The sequence below is a fragment of the Schistocerca americana genome, chromosome 1, assembly GCF_021461395.2.
Source record: "Schistocerca americana isolate TAMUIC-IGC-003095 chromosome 1, iqSchAmer2.1, whole genome shotgun sequence".
NCBI classification, from domain to species: Eukaryota; Metazoa; Arthropoda; class Insecta; order Orthoptera; family Acrididae; genus Schistocerca; species Schistocerca americana.
Genome location: NC_060119.1, coordinates 639,536,846 through 639,560,233, shown reverse-complemented (window position 1 = coordinate 639,560,233; position 23,388 = coordinate 639,536,846). Strand labels below are relative to the sequence as shown.

Below are 23,388 nucleotides of genomic sequence, written 5' to 3'. Positions count from 1 at the left end.
AGTGCCAGGAAGTTGTACGCCGGTGTATAAAACTTCAATAATTTGAAGGATTGATAAGTTCTACAGTTCTGAGGAAATGTATGCTATCACTTAACACGGAAAAGGTGTATTTTCACATGGGGAAAAAGTGTATTTTTCAACAGGGAAAAATCTAGGAATTGTTTTTCCATTGTATAAGTATACACCCTGACAGAGATCATTTAAAATTACAAAACTGTTCCTTAAATTATGCAGCACAATTTCAGTAATAAAGTTAAGCTTTCAAATGACAGTAACTAGTATATTTAGACTACAGGCCATTAAAATTGCTTCACCAAGAATAAATGCAGATGATAAATAGGTATTCATTGGACAAATATATTATACTAGAACTGACATGTGATTACATTTTCACGCAATTTGGTTGCATTGATCCTGAGAAATCAGTACACAGAACTACCACCTCTGGCAATAATAACGGCCTGGATATGCCTGGGCATTGAGTCAAGCAGAGCTTGGATGGCATGTACAGGTACAGCTGCCCATGCAGCTTCAACACGATACCACAGTTCATCAAGAGTAGTGACTGGCATATTGTGACGAGCCAGTTGCTCGGCCACCATTGACCAGACGTTTTCAATTGGTGAGAGATCTGGAGAATGTGCTGGCCGGGACACCAGTCGAACATTTTCTATATCCAGAAAGGGCCGTACAGGACCTGCAACATGCTGTTGTACATTATCCTGCTGAAATGTAGGGTTTTGCAGGGATCGAATGAAGGGTAGAGCCACGGGTTGTAACACATCTGAAATGTAATGTCCACTGTTCAATGTGAACAAGAGGTGACCGAGATGTGTAACCAATGGCACTCCATACCATCATGCTGGGTGATATGCCAGTATGGCTATGATGAATACACGCTTCCAGTGTTTCTTCACCGAGATGCGACCATCATGATGCTGTAAACAGAACCTGGATTCATCCGAAAAAATGACATTTTGCCATTCGTGCACCCAGGTTCGTTGTTGCGTACACCATCGCAGGTGCTCCTGTCTGTGATGTAGCGTAAAGGGTAACCGCAGCCATGGTCTCCGAGCTGATAGTCCATTCTCCTGCAAATGTCGTTGAACTGTTCGTGCAGATGGTTGTTGTCTTGCAAACGTCGGCATCTGTTGACTCAGGGATCGAGACGTGGCTGCACGATCCGTTACAGCCATGCGGATAAGATGCCTGTCATCTCGACTGCTAGTGATACGAGGCCATTGGGATCCAGCATGGCGTTCTGTATTACCCTGCTGAACCCACTGATTCCATATTCTGCTAACAGTCATTGGATCTTGACCAATGCGAGCAGCAATGTCGCGATACGATAAACCGCAATCGTGATAGGCTACAATCTGACGTTTATCAAAGTCGGAAACGTAATGGTACGTATTTCTCCTCCTTACATGAGGCATCACAACAATACATCACCAGGCAGCGCCAGTCTACTGCTGTTTGTGTATGAGAAATCGGTTGGAAACTTTCTGCGTGTCAGCATGTTATAGGGGTTGCCACCAGCGCCAACCTTGTGTGAATGCTCTGAAAAGCTAATCATTTGCATATCACAGCATCTTCTTCCTGTCGGTTAAATTGCGTGTCTGTAACACGTCATCTTTGTGGTGTAGCAATTTTAATAGCCAGTAGTGTAATATCTATCTGAATGCAATAATAAATATTCAGCATGTTTTCTTTGTGTTTATATCTCATTCAACCATGTCAAACTTTTGTTTTACTTATTTACTGTGAGTTACATGAATCTATTACTGAAGCAGTTATTTTTGTAGTATACCTAACTAAGCAAGAATCATTTATAAATAAACCACTAGCACTGAAATTTGGTCAAAATATGCTTTACAAGGGTGATCAGAAAATTTTTTGGCCTGATAGTCAAATTAACAATTTTTGCTTTCAAAGAAGTTTTATTTGTCTGTATGATCTCCTCTAATATTAATACATTTCATGCAGCAGTGTTCCATTGACATTATTGCTTCTCTGTAGTGTTCCTGCAGAAGTGTTGCAAAGTACCCACCACAGCCACAGTCATATCTCAGATGGACAAAAAGCACCAACCAGCAAGGTATTTCTTCAGTTTTGAGAATAGATTGAAATATGAGGGAGCCAAATCTGGGAAATAGGGTGGGTGTTCTAACACTTAATAGTGCAAATCCCCAGTTTACCCATTGCCAAGTCACTTTTGAGGGCAGATGCAATGCAAGGACCAGCTCCATATGGAAGATGATTTTTTTTCTTCTTGAGGCCATGTCTGTTATCACAAATGATTGCATTCAGTTTTGTTAGAAGTTGAGAATAGTACTCCCCAGTTTTGGTCTTACCTCTTTCAAGACAGTCAATCCAAAAATTCCTTTCTCATCCCAAAACATGGATTCCATGTTCTTTTATTTCTTTATTTATTGTTATTATTTATTTATTATTATAATTATTTTATTTATTTATTTGTGTTGGGAATTAGGGGGACTGATAAGGTAAGGGATGAGGAGGTTTTCCACAGAATCAGTGCAGAAAGGAACATAGGGTGACAAGAAGAAGGGACAGGATGATAGGGCCTTTATTATGTCATCAGGAGATAACTTCCTTGGTACTAGATGGTGCTGTAGAGGGTAAAACAGCAGAGGAAGACAAATATTGGAGTACATCCAGGAAATAATGAGGACATATGATGCAATTGCTATTCTCAGTTGGAAAGGTTGGCACAGGAGAAGAATTCTTGCCAGGCCACATCAAACCAATCATAAGACTAATGACTCAAGTGCAGCAATCTCTGGGAAAGGCCGAGAACTTTTCTGACAACCCAAAAAAAAGCCAGCTTGAAAAAGAGAGAACAATTTGAAATATAAAGTGATGCATTCTGGAGAAGCAGCTCCAACCTGGAGTGTGACCAGTAGCTTGCTTTCTCACTGCTATTATTTAATTACAATGAAATTTCTGTTATGAAAGATTGTATTTTATGTCCTGTGCTGGATACACAACTGAAATAATGAACCCATAATAAGGAAAACGATCCATCTCTGTTAATGTGAAACCACAATGAAAATTATTTGAAATAATTGACGTTAGTTTTAATATTGTGAGAAGGATTTTTGACTTTAGTTTTACTTGTGCACGGGACACAAATGGGCAGTGAGTAGTTTAAATTCACAGTTATTTATACAGTTACTCACAGAGATAGTTTTTTTTAATATTATCTTTTATCAGAGAGCTGCATAAATTGAATAGTATAAAAACCAAAGTTCTCTAAGGAATTTCTCAAGTGTCTTTCCATTTATTTATGTTTATTAACTTCTTTTGCACTTCCTGTCCTATATTCACAGATAATCTTTCATTAGTCAGGGTTCTTGTAATAATATCGTCAGTATCTACTGATTGAATGGTAAAACAGAATAATTGAAAGAATAGTATTTCAAATCTAAAATGGTGTCACTTATTTCTTACTTTATCCATGTACATGATCATGTGACTCTTTATATGAGGCTGAGGCTGGAACATTTCCTAATTGTTATCAAAAGCAAGTCAGTGCCGAACCATAAGAAGTACAATATTTATGAAGAAATAAATCTTATCTATACTCCCAAGTTGTGGTGTGCCTCTCTGCATACTGCCATATCCCTCTTGTGTGCTTGTGCTGGTGTTGATACAGTTATATGTTTCAGGTGGAGATGTTTGGGATAATGAAACAATTGATGGTGAAGGTGGCTACTCAATTATTGGTGATGGAATAATGGGCAAGGTAGAGGAGGGGGCACATGATGGTCCTGGTCAAGTGATTATCATACCTGCAGTTTCTGGTTGCAACTGCAATTACCGCTGTATTGCTCTTGATGAGCACCGGCATAATGTACGCTGCATCTGCCCAGACAACTGGGCAGTGGCAGCTGACAACATAAGTTGTGTGCGTAAGTATTTTTCCTTTTGTACTCTTTTTTTCATATTTTTACCACATGCACTTAACACTTTGGAGACTGGCTGCTTAGGAGGATATCGGGCGTAGGGAACTGGCCATATATGCCTTTATTTAAAGTATTACTGGCACCTGTGTAATCGTTGTGTCTTAAAAGAGTTATACATACTAAAGTAAGTCCAAGAATCATGATTTATTTTTAATATTTGCTGTAGTTCTTTGATAGATTACAAATTTTAAAGTAAAGATGACAGAAAATCTAATTATCCTACCAAAAAAAGTGCGAGGTGAGTTATTGATGAATTTCTTCCCCTTGAGCTTCCAGAATTCCTTGCCGACTCAACAAGCATGACATATTTGTAGCAGAACTGAGCACAGTGTGAAGTCTAATAGGCAGATGTTTAAAATTACCTCAATGCAGTCATATTGGCTTAGCCACTTTCAACAGCAGTTGTTATTTTGCTGATGTTTATTTCGAAATAATTCTTTGAAAATGACAACAGAAGGCAGTTATCAGTCTAGCAACAGCTAGTGAGGTATCTCTACAATGCTCTCATATGAAATGAGTCCAGTTTTTGAGTAACAGATGGCTCACGCATCGAGAAAATTGTGGCCCAACTTATATTTGAATGTGGTCTTTTTAACACAAAGTTTTGGCCCAGGAAGTTGTCAGGGCTGACCTCCAAAGTGTTAAAAGTTTCAGTAAGCTAGAGGACAGTATTTTTGGTGATATTAGGTATCAGTTCAGCAAATATATGACTCGATTCACATAAGGAGTGGAATGCTGCCATATACAAGATACTGTTTTATAGCTTTGTTATTATCCAAACATAGTTTCATCATTTCAGTGGCAGTTTTTTTTATTTTCTTTGTGAAAAATTATTGTTACTTGTTAACCTCTTGTGTAGGTTGTATGAATGTGTTGCTCAAAAGTATTTACAGTCATAAAAGAGCAGCTACTAGGTGCCAAATATTTTGTACTAGTTTCATACAATACCCAGTTAAGACATACATCACTAAGTTGTGCTGTTATAAGTTGTTCATTTATGCTATGCTTGAACATTTAGATCTGGGATGCTAAATTTGAATATAATAATATATATTTATTTACATATCTCACATGACGCTATCTGTTGTGTATGCTGTTAGTTTTACATCTACCACACATATTACAGTTTGTCATCTGAAAACAGTGCAAGATCAGACACTTTTAGCATGTTACTTACTGTTTTTTATGTTGTGAACTTTCTTGGGATCACGTGATTCCAAATTAATTTTTGTTAGAAGTTGTTGCTAGTTTTAAAAATTTTTAATTAATTATCTGTGTTAATTAAGTAGTGATTTTGTGCTATGAGATGATCAGCAAATGTTGAGTGGGACCTTTTAGTTTTTAATGATCTGAGGTGTTGCTGCATACCTACATGTTTAGTAAGCATGGAAAAGAAGAAGAGATGCAACATCTAAAAGGTGATTAGTTATATTTCTGTGTCTCAAAATTTTGAAGGCCAGTCAAATGAAAGTGGCCAACTGCAGAACACCATGGGTATAAGTAATTGAAGAGATGAAGCAAAAAGTAACTTAATAACAAATGGAAAAAAATAGCAGAATATGTGAGACATTGCTAAGAGATAATGAAGTGCAGAAATGCTTGCAAAATCGGTAGTAAAAGAGAATATAAAGAAAATTCAAATAGAGAAACAGGTGAGAAAAGAAGAACAGGATACAAGTGTGAGGAGCCAGGGTAATTGAAAATGATAATAATGAGTGATAGTATCCGGTAATAAGTCTGCAAGCTGAGGAGGTAATGATTTGGAGGGTAGGAAAATGGGGAATTAAATGTCAAATTTCTTTTCAGCCCCAAAGCTTAAGTTGTGGATAAGTAAATCAATAATAATATACATGGCATAACAAACCCCTAAATACACTGATGTAAATTGAAAAATGCCGGTCCTGAACACACTGTCTCCTGGAATGATGCTTGTGGGTTTTATGGCTATAGTGGCGGTCCACGCACCAAAAATTCCAACTTATTACGATAAAGCACTTTTATTACGGTTCGTATATTTACAGAAACACAAGAAAAACAATGCACAATTTCACGACATGTGTATCACTAGTCAAGTCGCAGACGGGACTGCCAAAGAAGCTCCAGTCTCCAAAGACCTCTTACTCTGCGCTTTGCTGGTGAAGTTACTGGCAGTCGACTGTCGCCACAGAGGCGCCCCCCCCCCCCCTCCCCCCAGGGGTGCGGAGCACTGGGGGAAGGACGTGGGTGTCTTCCTGTGTAGTGGCATTGTGGGATGCTCGCTGATTGATAGCAGTGTGTGCTAAGTGTCCATACTGTCTGTGCAGGGTGGACTAGCGCTCGTGTAGTCTGCCATCCAGTGGGGGGAGGCGGACTGGTTGACCTGTGCGCGTGAACTGGACGGGCACAGGAGATGTTGTTGCAGTACTGGCAGAGAGGGGGATGCGAATCTTGAGCATCCCATTGGTGCTGAACGTTGTGGTTATGGCAGCCGTATCCACCCCATTTGGGATAGGGACTGTGCGCAGGATGGTAATGTGTGACGTGGGTGTGGACCCACGTGAAGTGTCCCCTATGCGGAGGACGAAGATGGATCCCTCATGGAACTGCAAGGAAAGCTCGTTGCGTTGGCACTCAGAGGCGTTGATTGCGATGCAAATTTCGTCGACAGTGGATGTAGGGTGCACTAGGGGGGGTGTGGGCGAAAAGTAACGTAGTTCAGGAGAAACATTGGAACACTCTGTGGAGGTATTGGGCACCAACACTTGGGATGGTGTAATGTCACACGCAACATGAGGTTGGGCCTGAGGTTGTGGATTGTCACACGCAGTGCCTGTTTGGAACGAGGGTAGAATATCATTGTACGCAACCGCTGAGTTGTTCTCGGGTGTAGGCTCGGTGCACATATGATCATGGTGGGACGCAGGAGGGTGGGTGGTCTGTGTGGGATCGGGGTCGTCACCATCTGATGGAAGAACACTCGACTCGGGGGGGGGTGTGTTACAGATTCTTCGATCATCCATGCTGGTTTCACGCGTTGGAGGGAAACTGTCTGCTGGCGACCACTGATGAGAATGTCCATAGTATTGTCTCTGCGAGCCACTACTTGATGTGGGCCAGAGTAGGGTGATTGTAATGCCGGTTTGACTGTGTCATCCCGTAACATAACAAACTCACAAGAGTCCAGTGCCGCATGCCTGAACACGCGAGGGCGGGTATGTGGCCGTGGAGGAGGTGTGCGGATCGCGGCTATGTGTGTCCGGACCCGTTCAACTAGCATGGGGAGGTCGGACAGGTTGGTGATTGCTTCGTCGTTGGCGAACTCTGCGGGGAGGACTAGGGTCTCGCCATACAGGAGCTCTGCGAGTGAAGCCTGGAGGTCTGTCTTGTAAGCCGTGCGTATTCCTAGCATAACCCAGGGAAGGGCATCGCACCACTCACCACCGTGGCACATGAGTGCCGCTTTCAGCATTCTGTGCCACCGCTCGACCAGTCCATTGCTCTGGGGGTGGTAAGCCGTGGTGCGGAATCTATCCACCCCACAGAGGACGCAGAGTTTGTTAAACAGCAGGGATTCAAACTGTCGTCCCTGGTTGGTGGTGATGGATGTAGGACAGCCAAATCGAGCTATCCAGGAGGATACAAATGCATGTGCTACAGAATCTGCTGTGATGTCCTGCAAGGGGATTGCCTCCACCCAACGTGTAACGCGATCAATGCCAGACGGGATATACCTGAAACCATCCGACACGGGTAATGGTCCTACGAGATCCACATGTACATGACAGAAGTGGCCTTTCGGGATGTCGAATTTACCTAGACTGGGTTGTGTGTGCCTGCCGACTTTGCTGCGCTGGCACTGTAAACAAGCATGAGCCCAAGTACGACAATCCCTCTTTACACCTGGCCACACAACGCGTTCTGTGACCAGGTGCGTAGTAGCCTTAGCTCCAGGATGTGCCAGGTTATGTAAAGTAGTGAACACTTGGCGACGCAGCGCAGGGGGAACAATAGGCCGAGCGGTGCCCGTGGATGTATCACACCACAGTGGCTTGACCGAACCTGGTAGGTTGCACGAAACGATCTGAAGGGAAGTATCTGGGTCCTGTCGGAGGTTGTGCAATTCGGTGTCACTGTCCTGTAAGTGGGCCAATTCATCGAAATTAATGGGGGATGAAATTGCAGTGATACGTGATAGGTAGTCAGCCACCACATTTTCTGACCCTTGAATGTAACGGATGTCTGTTGTGTATTGGCAAATTAAGTCCATTTGCCAGAACCTACGTGGGGGAAGGTCAGTAGCGGGGTTACGGATAGCTTCCGCGAGGGGGCGGTGGTCCGTGAAGATTGTTATATTCCTTCCTTCAATGTCTGTGCGGAAATATTTTACAGCTTCGTAAACTGCAAGCAATTCTCTGTCGAATGCTGACCATTTACGTTGAGCTGTAGATAATTTTTTGGAAAAAAACCGGAGTGGTTGAGTCGTGTCATTGACATGCTGTTGTAGGACTGCACCGATTGCGAAATCACTTGCATCCAATGTAATCGAGATGCAGGCATCTGGCAAAGGATGGGCGAGAGTGACACCACATGCTAACGCTGCTTTAAGGTCTTCGAAAGCTCTCACCATGTTGTCAGACCACGGTACTCGGCGACTGCCTGAGGTTTGTTTACCGGCCAATGCATCAGTCAAAGGGGCTTGAAGAATTGCTGCCGCCATCGGCAGGTTACGACGGTAGAAATTGACAGTTCCTAAAAACCGGCGTAATTCGCGAAACGACACTGGGAGGGTAGCTCACAAATGCAGTCGACCCGCTCCTGCGGGGGGCATATACCATCCGAGGAGACTGTGTACCCCAGAAAAGTGACTGCAGTGCAGTGGAGTTGTGACTTGTCATTATTGATCTTGACTCCGTTACGTGTCAATAAGTCCTGTATCGTGGCCAGGTGGAGTTCATGTTCCCTGTCAGAGGGGGAGAAAATTAGTATGTCATCGAGGTATGCGTAGCAATATGTGCAGTTAAAAAGAAGTGAGTCTATAAAACGCTGCCAAGTTTGGGACGTGTTTTTGAGACCATAAGGCATGTAACAAAATTTGTACAGGCCAAAAGGTGTGATTACTGCTGTCTTTGGGATGTCACTCTGTTCCATTGGTATCTGTAAATATGCCTTGCGGCAGTCCAAGACACTGAAGATGCGTCCTCCGCTAAGTACTTGGGCAAAGTCTTGTATGTGAGGTATTGGGTAATTGTCTAATACCGTCCGCGCGTTGAGGCGACGATAGTCGCCACACAGGCGCACAGTGCCATCCTTTTTGGGAACTAAATGTATGGGGGTGGACCAGTTACTGTCCGATGGGCGAACAATGCCTGTCCTTAGAAGTTCCTCCACTGCGGCTTTAGCAAGGCGTAGTTTATGTGGTGGCAGTCGACGCGCTTTATGGCGCACTGGAGGCCCATCTGTCGTGACAATTTTGTGTGTCGTGTCATTCGTAATAGCGTTCAGCTTGGCTGGCGAACTCATTTGGGGGCCGTCTTGAACGGGGATCGGTAGTACACAAGAGTCACTAACCTGATGTGCCAGGGAAGAAGTCTGCTTCGGTGTCGACAAAGTTCCACGAGGTGCATCTCCGGTGTCAGGTGGTGGCGGCGGTGGCAGGTGTTGTACGAGGCGTCGTGCCTCGGTGAGGGCATGCGTAGCCAATGATCTGGCACGGTTCCGTTCGACATTGTGAGGACGGAGATCGCCGACTGCAGGGCGTTCAGGCTGGAGATGGGCGGTGGAAATTGTGAGGCTGTCCGCTGATGAAGAGCACTTGATGGGAGCTGTGTCCAGGTCGTCGGGCAGCCGAGGGGGACGGGGGGCCGAAGAGGCGACTGAACATGCAATGTGCGTGGACGAGGCGTGGTGTAATAATGCGGCTGACTGAAGATCTGGGGACAGTCCGAAGTGGAAAAGGAAGTCGATGCCTAATACTGGATCTTCGACATCAGCCACGTAGAAGGACCAAGTGAACTGTTTACCAGGTATGAGTTCAATAGGTAACTTGGCCAAACCCTCGACACGAAGTGTCGACTTATTTGCTGCTCGAAGGGACAGTTTGGTTGCTGTCGTGTCCTTTACAGAAAATGTGGGAGGTATGACACTAACGTCTGCTCCGGTATCGATGAGAAAATACCGGCGCGAACCTACATCCAAGGCGTACAGACGTCCTCGTGGGGTGGGGGATCTGACAGAATGCAATGTCTGTGGGTGCCCCTGCCTGTATCCGCGGGCCGTGGCGCCTACTGCGGCCCGCGTGCGGCGTTTGGGAATGCGCAGGGTGGACGGCAGTTGCGAGCGGCGTCCCTGAAAGTGGTGTGAAACCAGCATATGCGTGAGTCGGCTATACTCGTCCCGCCAGCCGAAGCGTCAGGCGGGGGGAAGGCGGTGCGGGCAGGCGCTAGCCCGGTTGGGGTGGGGAGCAGCTGTTGCCGACCCGCTGGCGGTTCCCGGCCTTGGCCGCTAGGTGGCTGCTGTTCCGAGTGCTGTCCGCGATACGCATGCGCCCGGCCTCTACCGCCCGACGGTGGAAGTATACACACAAGGTTAGCAACCTCGGCGGTGTTAGACACTGTGCTGTGTCGAATAATGGCATATGCCTAATCCGCCAGCCGTAGTTTATCCTCAAGTGACGCTGCGGTCTGTGGAAGCAAATGTAACTGTAGTTCTTGTGGCAGCTTCACCAACCACAATGCCCAGAGCACTAAGTTCGGCAGGATCTCGGTACCGACCTGGGCACGCAAGCGTCGCCACAGCTGTGAGGGTGTTCTGTCGCCTAAAATCTCGTCATAAATTATGTTGTGAATAGTATCGGCCGGCGGACGAGAGAGGCGTTCGATAAGTAATGCACGAGCAGAGGCATATTTGTTGCTCTTAGGTGGGTTCAGCAATAAGTCACTGATGAGATCAGGGTGGTCGTGCAGGTGGTTCACTAAACACACGAAACGGGTGCTGTCGTCCGCAATACCATGTATGTCCAACATGTTGTCCACCAAGGTAAACCACGTCACTGGGTTGTCCGGTTGTAACGGCGGCAGCTTTGGAAAACGGCCGGGGGCCAGTGTTTGCGGGGCTGTAGGAGAGGCACGAAATGCACGGGGATTCTGCACGGTGTTCACTGGTGCGAAATGTGGCTCAGTGGCAGGCGATGTGTTGCGTTGAACGTCCGTGAGCTTTGTCGGCGAGACGTGGTATCCAGTCCATGTAGGCCACATGACAAGCACGGTGCGGCTGGCGCGAGATCGCGATTGAGCGCCGAGTGATGGGGCGGAACCACGGCTGGTGCGTCGCCCGAGGTGTGCGCGGGGCGGCAGGACGGGTAGGCATCTAAATGGTCCGGCTTGGTTGGCGCGAGTATCCCTTCGACCGGTGCGAAGGGGGCCACGTTAAACGGCGGCCATGCATGTGGACCCAGAAACTGGCCAGCCACGTGGTCCATGCTGTGCGGTAGAAACTCGGGGTTTCCGGGGTCCTGTGCTGAAGGGGCATTCTGTTGAGCGTAGAATGCCGTAGAAGGTGTCCGCGACGATGTGTACAGCACCCGGTGTGGTATGCCGGCAGAGGTTAGAGTCGTCCGGCCAGGCGAGGCAAACACGGGGGATATGAACATTCCCGGTGTATTATTGGCACACGGGGTGAAACGTTGCGCTTCACAGTCGAATGTCCATTCTGCGGTTGCGGCGTCGTGCACTGCCGTAAAAACTGGAGACTGCGACATTGTCTATTGGCGCGAAACCGGTGATACACAGCGAGCAACTGCAATGTATTTTCGCTACTCGGGGTCACCAATGTGGGTTTTATGGCTATAGTGGCGGTCCACACACCAAAAATTCCAACTTATTACGATAAAGCACTTTTATTACAGTTCGTATATTTACAGAAACACAAGAAAAACAATGCACAATTTCACGACACGTGTATCACTAGTCAAGTCGCAGACGGGACTGCCAAAGAAGCTCCAGTCTCCAAAGACCTTTTACTCTGCACTTTGCCGGTGAAGTTACTGGCAGTCGACTGTCGCCACATGTTTTATTCAGATATTCTACAGATATTGCATTTGTTCATAACAGCAGGGTCAAATATTTGCAGACATACTCTCTAGAGTATTTTGTATCATTATCATAGTCAGCAGCAGCCGTTTGATGCCCACTGTTGGATGTACATACCAGAGGTATGCAGTTCATAGTGGCTGTGTGGGAGCAAATGACGCATTTGAACATGCAAACGGGAAGAAATCAATTTTTTCCAATTGATACCTGTTCAGCAATTCCCCCAAAATCTTACGTGACTTGACCAACATGACTCACTAAGTCTGTTATACTTAAAATGTGAAGCCAGAATTTCAAAAGTTGCAACCATCTTCAAAACCAATGATTATCACAAGAAAACCATGGAAAAACAGTACAACAAAACAAGGTCAACATGGATGTGAGATTGTATCATCAGCACATTGCCATTCTACAAATATGTGCAGAGATGAAAAAATTACTCATTTTCCTCATTAAATGCTATTCCAGGGTTTTATAAAATAACGTATGGTTTGTCTTGTACAATGTCTCAAGTTAATGCAAAAACATGTAAAAAATTATTAAATTATTCCCTTATGCAGTTTATGTTATCATTTTTATTTTTATCTAGTTATTTTCCTTGACAGCTTAATATTATCTGCCAGACTGTGTCTTGAATTTGATGTTTATGTTTTGTTGATGGTGTCCATCAAACTGCCATTTGAACATACCCCAGATACATTTCACAATTTCAATCTGGAGTCTTATCTTGTGCAGTTTCCCAGTTGTTATTGCATACTGACTGTACCCAAGCATATTACAATGTAATACAGCTGCAAACATCTAGCATGAAGTTTTTGTTCACAACTATAGTCTCACCTTGCAGTTGTTGAATGCAAAACATAGATATGAGAACTCCATTTAGACTGTAGTCAGAAATTGAGGTTTTCATTTTCTGAAAGCATTACATATAATGCTGACAAGATAAAAATCTATTTACTGTTTGTCAAGCTAGATAAAATCCCAAGAGAAATATCCATACTAAAAACTTAGTACACATACTGTTTGGTTGTTTTTAATTTGATGTTTTGCTTCTTCCCCTGTGTACCTGTTCTACACTGTTCCCTTTCTTACCTTCAGCTCCTGGTGCAGAAATCTCAGTCTTCATTAGCTGTAACTGTGTTGTGGTCCTTTTGCCCCTTATCCACTTTTACTTTTAAAGTGATTGGCAATATGATGCCTTTTATTTCAGAACTACATTCATAAATTTTGCATTATTTTGTTAGTTTATAATTGTACTTGTCATAGAAATTATATTTTACTCCTTTTTTCTTGAAATTCTTCATCAGTGTGATGTATAAGCTTAACGCTTTTTGTAAAGTTGTTCCAGACATAACAAGTGATTGGACATCAATCGCATATGTTGTTTTCCTGGTTGGTTCCATACTTATGGCATTCGTCAGCTTGGGAATGCTGTGCATATTCATGTGTAAGTAAAGAATTTTTGTGCAAGTATAATGTTTTTGGTACTTCCAATAAAGTGAAAGAAGGCAAATATTTGTAACCATAGGGAACTGAAAATATTTATTAACATATCTAACCTTGTCATACATAAGAAAATAAATATATCACAGCATTTAAATAAGAAATAGAAATTTTGCTTACACAAATGAACACATTTATCATGTAAATCGGCACAGAACAGCTTTACGTGAAAAAAAAAATGCACTTCATGCTGGGCTGAAGCTAGCCAAAGCTGTACCAAAAAGCTTCACAGTCCTTCCTACTGACAGATTAAAAGACCAGCTAAAAGGAATTCTAATTGAAAACCCTTTTTATTCCCCAGATGGGTACTTTATTTTTTTGTGAAAAGTGCTTTATAAGTGTGCCAAGCTCACAGTTTTAAGTGACTCACAACTGATCTAATGTTGATAACAACAATTTTTGTAATGCTGTTATTTGTATAATACAAAATGTAAAATGCATCAAAATAATTTCAATTTTTGTAACATTGTTATTTGTGTAGTACAAAATGTAAAATGGATCAAAACGTAATATTCACAAACAAATCTTAAGTTTGTAACTTATAAACTGACATATTCAGAAGAATAATCTGTATGATGTCCTGAAACTATATCATATTTGAGGATTGTGTTTGATTATTCAATATTTAATAAACTTTATTATTATTATTAATTGGAGATGAAATCATTTGAAACTACATTATTTCCGAACAAGTGAAAACTGTGGATCACCAAAATGATGAAATTTTGCATTCAGTCTAAAAAAAAAGGCACTGAGCACTATGAGACTTAACTTCTGAGGTCATCAGTCCCCTAGACCTTAGAACTACTTAAACCTAACTAACCTAAGGACATCACAGTCATCAGTTCGGTCTCTTTATTCAGCCATTAACAATATACATTGTGTAGATGTTGCCAGTTTATAGCCTGGCCTAGTGACAGTAAAGTTCCTTATATTTAGATTGTTTAAAAACTTACAAGTAAATACAGTCATCTTGCTTCAGTATAAGTAAGTAATTGCATTGCATTCTAATCAAAAAATATCCAGACAGTCTGTGTGTAATTTTATTTTCACTACATATCTTGCTTTCTTTCCTTTTAATGGAATCTCAACTTATTGAATCCATTTTGTATAATCACATTCAATTATTTCCTAAATAACAAATCAGCCATTTTCAATACAATCACTAAGGTAGGAAAGTGACTTTTTCTAAATCTAGGTTCGTTGTTTCTGGTTTCAAAAAATTGCTTAATCAATACTTACATGTGTCTATCTGTTATTGTATTCTATGTTCTGTATGCATTGTACCATAGAGAATGTTTCATAAAATACATTTTCACTTATGCTTATGCTATTGGCGACACTGTAACTGTCATGGAGGCTGATGAACTTTGTTTGAGCTAGTTCCTTTACTTTGTTTTTGGTATCAATCAGCATGCACCTAACAGATAACATAATTGCCTGTTAATTTTGAGGCTAAAGCTCACTTTTTATCTGTATTGGCTCTCAAATAATAAATAAATGGATTTGAAAGAGATTTCATGTTGAACAGTTTTCTTCCTTGTCACCCATACATGTTTGGGTGAAGTACTACAATCATTAATGAGTTCGTTTTTATTTTCTACTGAATAACAGGTAAAAATTACAGTTGATGTATTGTGTTCATTATATTATTAATATTTTTAACAAAATGTAAATTTTAATTCTATATACTGTAGTTGCTGTCATCTGGAGTATAGCTGGTATGTTAGTACAGTTTGTCATCTGCAACTACTAGGGATTTCTACACAGTACACTACTTATATTGAAGGGAAATGTTAGACCTAAAATGAAACTATTTGTGTTTTTAATGTTGTATTACTTTACTGTAATTACACTCTGAGGAAGGTGGGGAGGGGGGACAAAGGAATTTTATGAATGAGGTGGAACTCAGTAGATATGATATACATGTACAAACAGGCAAATTTTTGAAAGATTTCATGATGCCCTTCAGTTGCCATTCTCTTTATTTCATGTAAAATTATAGTTTCAGCGTTAGGTCCTTTTCAAGTATTTTATAGATGACTTTTTTAGTAGTATATTATGTCATGTATGTCATTGCTCCTATAATTTACTTCTAAAAAAAATCATACATAAAATACTTGAAAAAGGCCTAAGGCTGAAATTGTACGATCATACATGAAGTAAAGAGAATGGCAACTGAAGGCATCATGAAATCTTCCAAAAAATTCATCGCAGCTATGGACCCTATTGCATCAAAAATTATAGAAACAGACAAATGATTACAATTTCAGAAAAAATGGATAATTTATTCAAGACCTCCACAAATTGAGCAAGTTAATAATGCATTGGTCCACATCTGGCCCTTATGCAAGCAGTTATTCAGCTTGACATTGATTGGTAGATTTGTTGGATGTCCTCATGAAGGATATTGTGCCAAATTGTATCCAATTAGTGCATTAGATCATCAGAATCCCAAGATGGTTGGAGAGTCCTGGCCATAATGCTCCAAAAGTTCTCAGTGGGGGGAGAGATCCATCGACATTTCTGGCCAAAGTAGGGTTCGGCAAGTGTGAAGACAAGCAGTAGAAACTCTTGTTGAGATGTCAGACCAGGATGGCTTGCCATGAAGGGCAACAGAACGGTATGTAGAATACCATCAACGTACTGCTGTGCTGTAAGGGTGTCACAGACGACAACCAAAGGTAACAAGGTCACCAGATCTCTCCCAAAGTTGAGAACATTTGTATCATTATGGCCAGGGCTCTCCAACCAGCTCGGGATTTTGACAGTCTGATGCAGCAGTTGGACAGAATTTGGCACGCTATCCCTCAGGAGGACATCCAACAACTCTGATGTTCAATGCAAAGCTGAATAATTGCTTGCATAAGGGCAAGAAGGGAACATGTGCATTATTGACTTGTTCAGTTTGTGAAACTCTTTCTCTTGAATAAATATCTGATTTTTCTGAAATTCTAATTATTTGTTTGTCTGTAAGAAAATTATGAAATGGATAGTTGCTACTCACCAAATAGTGGACATGCTGAGATGCAGATAGGCTCAACAAAAAGACTTTTCAGAAAGCCTTCATTGAAAATAGACAACACACACACACACACACACACACACACACACACACACACTCATGCAAACACAGCTCACACACACATGACCACAGTCCCAGCAGCCTATCTGTGATCTAGCATTCCACTGTATGGCAAGTATCAACTGTCCTTTTCATAATTGTGTTACATTCCAATTTTCAATTATTTTTGTTTGTCTGTACTTATACATCACTCCTAACAATTTCTGTCCCACTCAGCACATTCCTTCAAGGTGTGTTTTTTTTTTCTCTAGGTATGTAATTACAGTAGGGCAATATAGCATTAAAAAGCACCAACAGTGTCATGTTAGTCCTAACTTTACCTTTAATATAAGTAATACAGTCCTAACTTTTCCTTTAATATAAGTAATGTACTGTATAGATATCCCTGTTAGTTGCAGATGGCAAACTGTACTAAAATATCTGCAGCACTGCAGATGACAGCAGTTACATGAATAATAGTATGTGCTATTCAGGTACATATTTTGTTAAAAATGTTATGAATACAACTACTATAATCCTAACACTGTATATACTATAATGCAGTTCATTGCACTATTTGGCATGATAGCTTGCTTTTGTATTTAAGTGAACATAATTTTTTCTGTTAGTTGTTGTAACCCATAGCTGATCTTCATTGTTACAAATTCATCATGGGCACTCGTTCCCAAAAAGGGCAGGGCTGTTTCTCACCAAAAAATACTATGTATTTCTATCATGAGTGTGACAAGTTATACTCAGTGGTTTCTAGATAATGCTTTTAGCTCCATTCCACAGGATATTTTTATCTTTCAGCTAGTAATTGTAATTTTCTAGCTTATTATGAGATCATTAAAATCTCTTTCAACCATTCTGGCATGATCAGGAATATGGTCACTAGTGAAAAGAGGTTGTGTTAAAATGTAAGAGTTATTTCTTAAACAGTACATACAATGTTTCATTTACTTACATGTTTATTTATTTTGTAGTATCATTTTATAGACCTCCAATACAGTCTCCCTGTTACCATTGACCTAGTTCAAACACTGGAGATGATTTGTTGTTCTTTCCAGAACACTATCCCTGTTCATATTTTGAAGGCTTAGGTAACAGCATAAAGCTCGCCACCCAAAAGAATATGATATTCATGTATCAAACAGTGGAAAATCCAGGATCTACATCTACATATATACTCCGCTAGCCACCAAGTGGTGTGTGGAGGATGGCACAATTCGCGCCAAAGTCATATTTCCCCCCCCCCCTCTGTTCCACTCATGGATCACACGAGGGGAAAAACAACTGTCCAAGCACCTCAGCATGAATGGTGATCATTGCGCAATTTGAAAGTTGGTGCTAATAATATATGCTCTACATCCTCGGCGAAGATCGGTTTTTGGAATTCTGTGAGCAGCCCCTTCCATTTAGCGTGTCATCTGTCTGCAAGTGTGTCCCACTTCAAACTTTCTATGAGATTTCTAACGCCCTTGTGATGGCTGAATGTACCAGTCATGAACCTTGCCACTCTTCTTTGGACCTTCTCAATCTCTTGAATCAGACTGACCTGGTAAGGGTCCCATACAGATGAACTAACGTATTATAAGCAATTTCCTTTGTTGAAGGACTGTATCGCTTCAGAATTCTACCAATAAACTGCAATCTAGAGTTCGCCTTACCCGTTACTTGTGTAATATGATTATTCCATTTGAGATCATTTCGAATAGTCACACCCAGATACTTGACGGATATTACTGCTTCCAGAGACTGGGCAATTATTTTGTTCTCATACATTAATGGGGATTTTTACTAATATTGAGAGATAACTGCCAGTTATTACACCACACATTTATTTTCTGCAAATCTTTATTGATTTGTTCATAACTTTCATGAAATACTACTTTCCTGTAGACTACAGTATCATTGGCAAACAGTCTAATGCTGCTGTCAATACCATCAACCAGATCGTTTATGTAAATCGTAAAAAGCAGCGGACCTATTATGCTGTCCTGGGGCAAACCTGAAGTTATGCTTGTTTTTGTTGAAGTCACCCCATTCAGGACGACATACTGCTGCCTGTCTATTAGAAAACTTTCTATCCAACCGCATATGTCAGCAGACAGACAGTAAGCACGCCCTTTTTGGAGCAAGTGACAGTGCAGATCTGAGTCGAATGCCTTTTGGAAGTCGAGAAATATGGCATCAACCTGGGAGCCAGCGAAAAAGGAGAAAAATAAAAAGACTGGCTGTGAATGGTGGAATGAGGGCTCTATAGTGCTTCAGTGTGAACAGGGAGGCTGGATAGGTGAAGACAATGAGTAACAAAGGTTGAGGCCAGGAGGATTACAGGAATGTAGGATACATTGCAGGGAAAATTCCCACCTACGCAATTTAGAAAAGTTGGTGTTGGTGGGAAGGATCCATCTGGCACTGGCTGTGAAGCAGTTGTTGAAATGAGGTATGTTGTGTTTGGCAACGTGCTAAGCAACAGGGTGGTCCAGTTGTTTCTTGGCCACAGTTTTTCAGTGGCCATTCATGTGGACAGACAGCTTGTTGATTGTCATGCCCACATAGAATGCAGCACAGTGGTTGCAGCTTTGTTTGTAATCACATGACTGGTTTCACAGGTAACCCTGCCTTTGAAGGGATAGGTGATGTTTGTGACCGGACTGGAGTAGATGTGATGGAGGTTGTATGGGACAGGTTTTACATCTAGGTCTATTACAGGGGTCGGAGCCATGAGGTAAGTGTCTGGGAGCAATGGTTGCATAGGGATGGACGAGTATATTGTGTACGTATGGAGGACAAGCGGAATACCACTGTGGGAGGAGTGGGAAGGATAGCGGGTAGGACATAACTCCTTTTAGGGCACGACAAGAGGTGGTCAGAACCATGGTGGAGAATGTAATTCAGTTGCTCCAGTCCCGAGTGGTACTGAGTTATGAGGGGAATGCTCCCCTGCAGCCGGTTGGTGGGACATTGGGTGGTGGCACAGGAGATTTGTTTTTATACAAAGTTGGGAGGATAATTATGATCTGTGAAGGCTTCAGTGAGACCCTCGCTATATTTTAAGAGGGACTGCTCATCAGTGCAGATGCGATGACCAGTGGTGGCTAGGCTGTATGGAAGGGACTTCTTGGTATGGTATGGGTGGCAGCTGGTGAAGTGGAGATATTGCTGGTGGTTAGTAGGTTCGATATGGGCAGAGATACTGATGTAGCCATCTTTGAGGTGGAGGTCAACATCTAGAAAGGTGGCTTGTTGGGTTGAGTAGGAGCAGGTGAAGCAAATGGGGGAGACATTGTTGAGGTTCTGGAGGAATGTGGATAGGTGTCCTCACCCTTGATCCAGATCACAAAGATGTCGCCAGTGAATCTGAACCAGGTGAGGGGCTTAGGATTCTGGGTGTATAGGAAGGATTCCTCTAGATGGCCCATAAAGAGGTTGGCATAAGATGTTGCCATGCAGATGCTGATAGCCATATGTCAGATTTGTTTGTAGGTAATGCCTTCAAAGGAGAAGTAATTGAGGGTGAGTACATAGTTGGTAATGGCGACTAGGAAGGAGATCAATGGTTTGGGATCTGTCAGGCTTTGGGAAAGGTAGTGTCCAATAGCAGTAAGATCAATGGCATTAGGGATGTTAGTGTAAAGGGACGTGCCATCAATAGTGATGAGCAGTGCACTGTGTGGCAAAGGGACAGGAACTGTGGTGAGTAAGTGGAGGAAATGGTTGGTATCTTTTATATAGTAGGGTAAGTTCTGTGTAATAGGTTGAAGGTGTTGGTTTATGAGAGCAGAGATTCTCTCAGTGGGGTCGCATTAACCGGGCACAATGCCATGTCCTCAGTGGTTGGGTTTATGGACTTAGGAAGCATGTAGAGGGTAGGAGTGCGAGGAATGGTAGGTGTGAGCAGAGAGATGGACTTCAGAGAGAGGTTCTGGGACGGGCCTAAGGATTTGAGGAGTGACTGGGGATACTGTTGGATTTCTGGAATGGGGTCACTGTGGCAAGTTTTGTAGGTGGATGTATCTGACAGCTGGCAGATTCCTTCTGCCAGGCAGTCCTTGTGGTTTAAAACAACAGTTGTGGAGCCTTTGTCTGGAGGTAGGATTATAAGATTGGGGTCAGTTTTTAGATGGTAGAGTGCAGTTCTTTTTGTGGATGTAAGGTTAGTTAGGATGTTGACGGATTTGGGGAATGATGGTGAGGCAAGTTTCGAGGTTAAGAAATTCTGGAAAGTCAACAGGGTATGATTTGGTGGCAGTGGTGTTGGATCACAGTTGGATGGAGGGTTGACTGAGTTAGGCAAGGTTCAACATTGGTCTTTGGTTGAGTCCGATTGGTAGGGTTGGTGGCAAAAAGTGTTTCCACTGTAGGGACTGGGGAAAGGAGAGAATGTCGTCAACAAGTCCTGTATGATTGAATTTGGGAGTGGGGCAAAAGGTGAGGCCTTCGGAAAGAACTGATATTTCTGTGGGGCTTAGGCTTCTGGAGGAAAGGTTCATGACAGTGTTTCGGGTCTGTTTAGGTTCTGGATTGTGTGTGGTGGTCGGAGGGAGTTCTTGAAGGTAGGGTAAATGTAGTAGGACTGCAAGATGGTTTGTCAGCTATGAGGGGACGTGGAGGAAGTTTGGAGATGGTTGTAGAGGTGATGGACAGTGGTACTCCAAGGCAGGAGTAGGAAGTGAGCAGGGTGGAGAGCTTTTTGAGGTGGCAAAGTGCTAGTTGCTCTAGTTCCTGGAGGCCAAGAATTTCAATGTGTGTTATGGGTTTCAGGATTTTGGGATTGCGTAGCAGGAAAATTTTGCAGATGGAGAGGAGGTACTACAAGGAGGTTTGAGGCTTTTTTGATACGGATTTGCAGGACTACTGTGTTGGTGAGGGCTAAGGATTGGCAGAATATGAACATAAGGAGGTCTTTGTGGAAGTAGGGGTGGCAGCCGGAGGTGCATAATTTGATTGTAAGTCCGTTTGGGGGATTTTATGAGTCAAGCAACAAGGCAGGAACAATATGTGGGACAGGGTTCTGGTTAGGGTTTAGGAAACTTTTCTGTATTGACACAGGTGGAAGGATCAAGGACCCATGGTGGTGGAAAAAATGTGGAAAATTATATTCATAATGTAGAATTATGTGCAAAGAAATTCGAAAAAATACACCCAAATACGTAGTAAAAATTGCAAATTTTTTTACACATAATTCAGTGTTACTAACATAATTTTATACATTTTTTCCACCACCATATATCCTTGCTTCTTCCACTTGTGTCAATACTGAAAAGTTTATTAATCCTTAACCAGAACCCACTCCCACATACTGTTCCTGCTTTGTTGCTTGGCTCAGGGAAATCCCCCAAATGGCCTTACCATCAAATTACCATCTTCAGCTGCCACCCCTCCTTCCACAATGACCTCCATGTGTTCAAATTTCGCCAATACTTAGCCCTCACCAACATAGTACTGCAAAACCGTATCAACCAATCCCGAACCTCCTTGCAGTACCTTCTCTCCATCTTCAAAATTCTCCTGCTACATGATCATGAATTCCCATAACACACATTGAAATTCTTGCCTTCCAGGAACTAGAGCTACATGCACAAAGCCACCTCAAAAAGCTCTCCACCCTGCTCACTTCCTACTCCTGCCTTGGAGTACCACTGTCCATCACCTCTACAATAATCTCCAAACTTCCTCCATGTCCCCTCATAGCTGACAAACCGTCTTGCAGTCCTACTACATTTACCCTGCCTTCAAGAACTCCCTCCGACCACCACACACAATCCAGAACCTAAACGGACCCGAAACACTGTCATGAACCTTTCCTCCAAAAGCCTTAGCCCCACAGAAATATCAGTTCTTTCCAAAGGCCTCGCCTTTTGCCCCACTCCCAAATTCAATCATGCAGGGTTTGTTGAAGACATTCTCTCTTTCTCCGAGTCCCTACAGTGGAAACACTTTTTTCCGCCAACCCTCCCAATCAGATCCAACCAAAGACCAATGATGACTCTTGCCTAACTCAGTCACTCCTCCATCCAACTGTGATCCAACACCACTGCCACCAAATCACCCCCTGTTAACTCTCCAGAATTTCTTAAACTCAAAATTTACCTCACCATGATTCCCCAAATCCCTCAACATCCAAACTAACCTTACATCTGCAAAAAGAACTACAGTCTACCATCTAAAAACTGACCCCAACCTTATAATCCTACCTCCTGACAAAGGTTCCACCACTGCTGTTTTGAATCACAAGGACTCTGCCAGCTGTCAGATACATCCACCTACAAACCTTGCCACAGTGACCCCATTCCAGAAATCCAGCAGTATCTCCAGTCACTCCTCAAATCCTTAGGCCCATCCCTGAACCTCTCTCTGGAGTCCATCTCTCTGCTCACCCCTACCATTCTCTGCACTCCTACCTTATACATGCTTCTTAAAGTCCATAAACCTAACCAACCAGGATGTCCCATTGTGGCCGGTTACTGTGTTCCACTGAGAGAACCTCTGCTCTCATAGCCCAACACCTTCAACCTATTACCCAGAACCTACCCTACTATATAAAAGATACCAACCATTTCCTCCATTGACTCTCCACAATTCCTGTCCCTTTACCGCGAAGTGCACTGCCTATCACTATTGATGCCACTTCCCTGTACACTAACATCCCTAATGCCCACGACCTTACCACTATTTGACTCTACTCCCAATGCCTGACGGATCCCAAATTGCCAATCTCCTTCCTAGTTGCCAGTACCAACTACATCCTCACCCACAATTA

General features: G+C 42.7%; 1 protein-coding gene across 3 annotated transcripts in view; it reads left to right on the top strand.

The window, feature by feature from the left end:
- Nucleotides 1–23,388, top strand: part of LOC124607668 (leukocyte tyrosine kinase receptor) — a 915,076-nt gene that overhangs the window by 641,134 nt on the left and 250,554 nt on the right. For all 3 annotated transcript variants that reach the window (XM_047139925.1, XM_047139923.1, XM_047139924.1), the window contains exons 16-17: nt 3,690–3,932; nt 13,392–13,499. In XM_047139925.1, the coding sequence (XP_046995881.1) occupies nt 3,690–3,932; nt 13,392–13,499 (351 nt within the window). The remainder of the gene's footprint in view (nt 1–3,689; nt 3,933–13,391; nt 13,500–23,388) is intronic.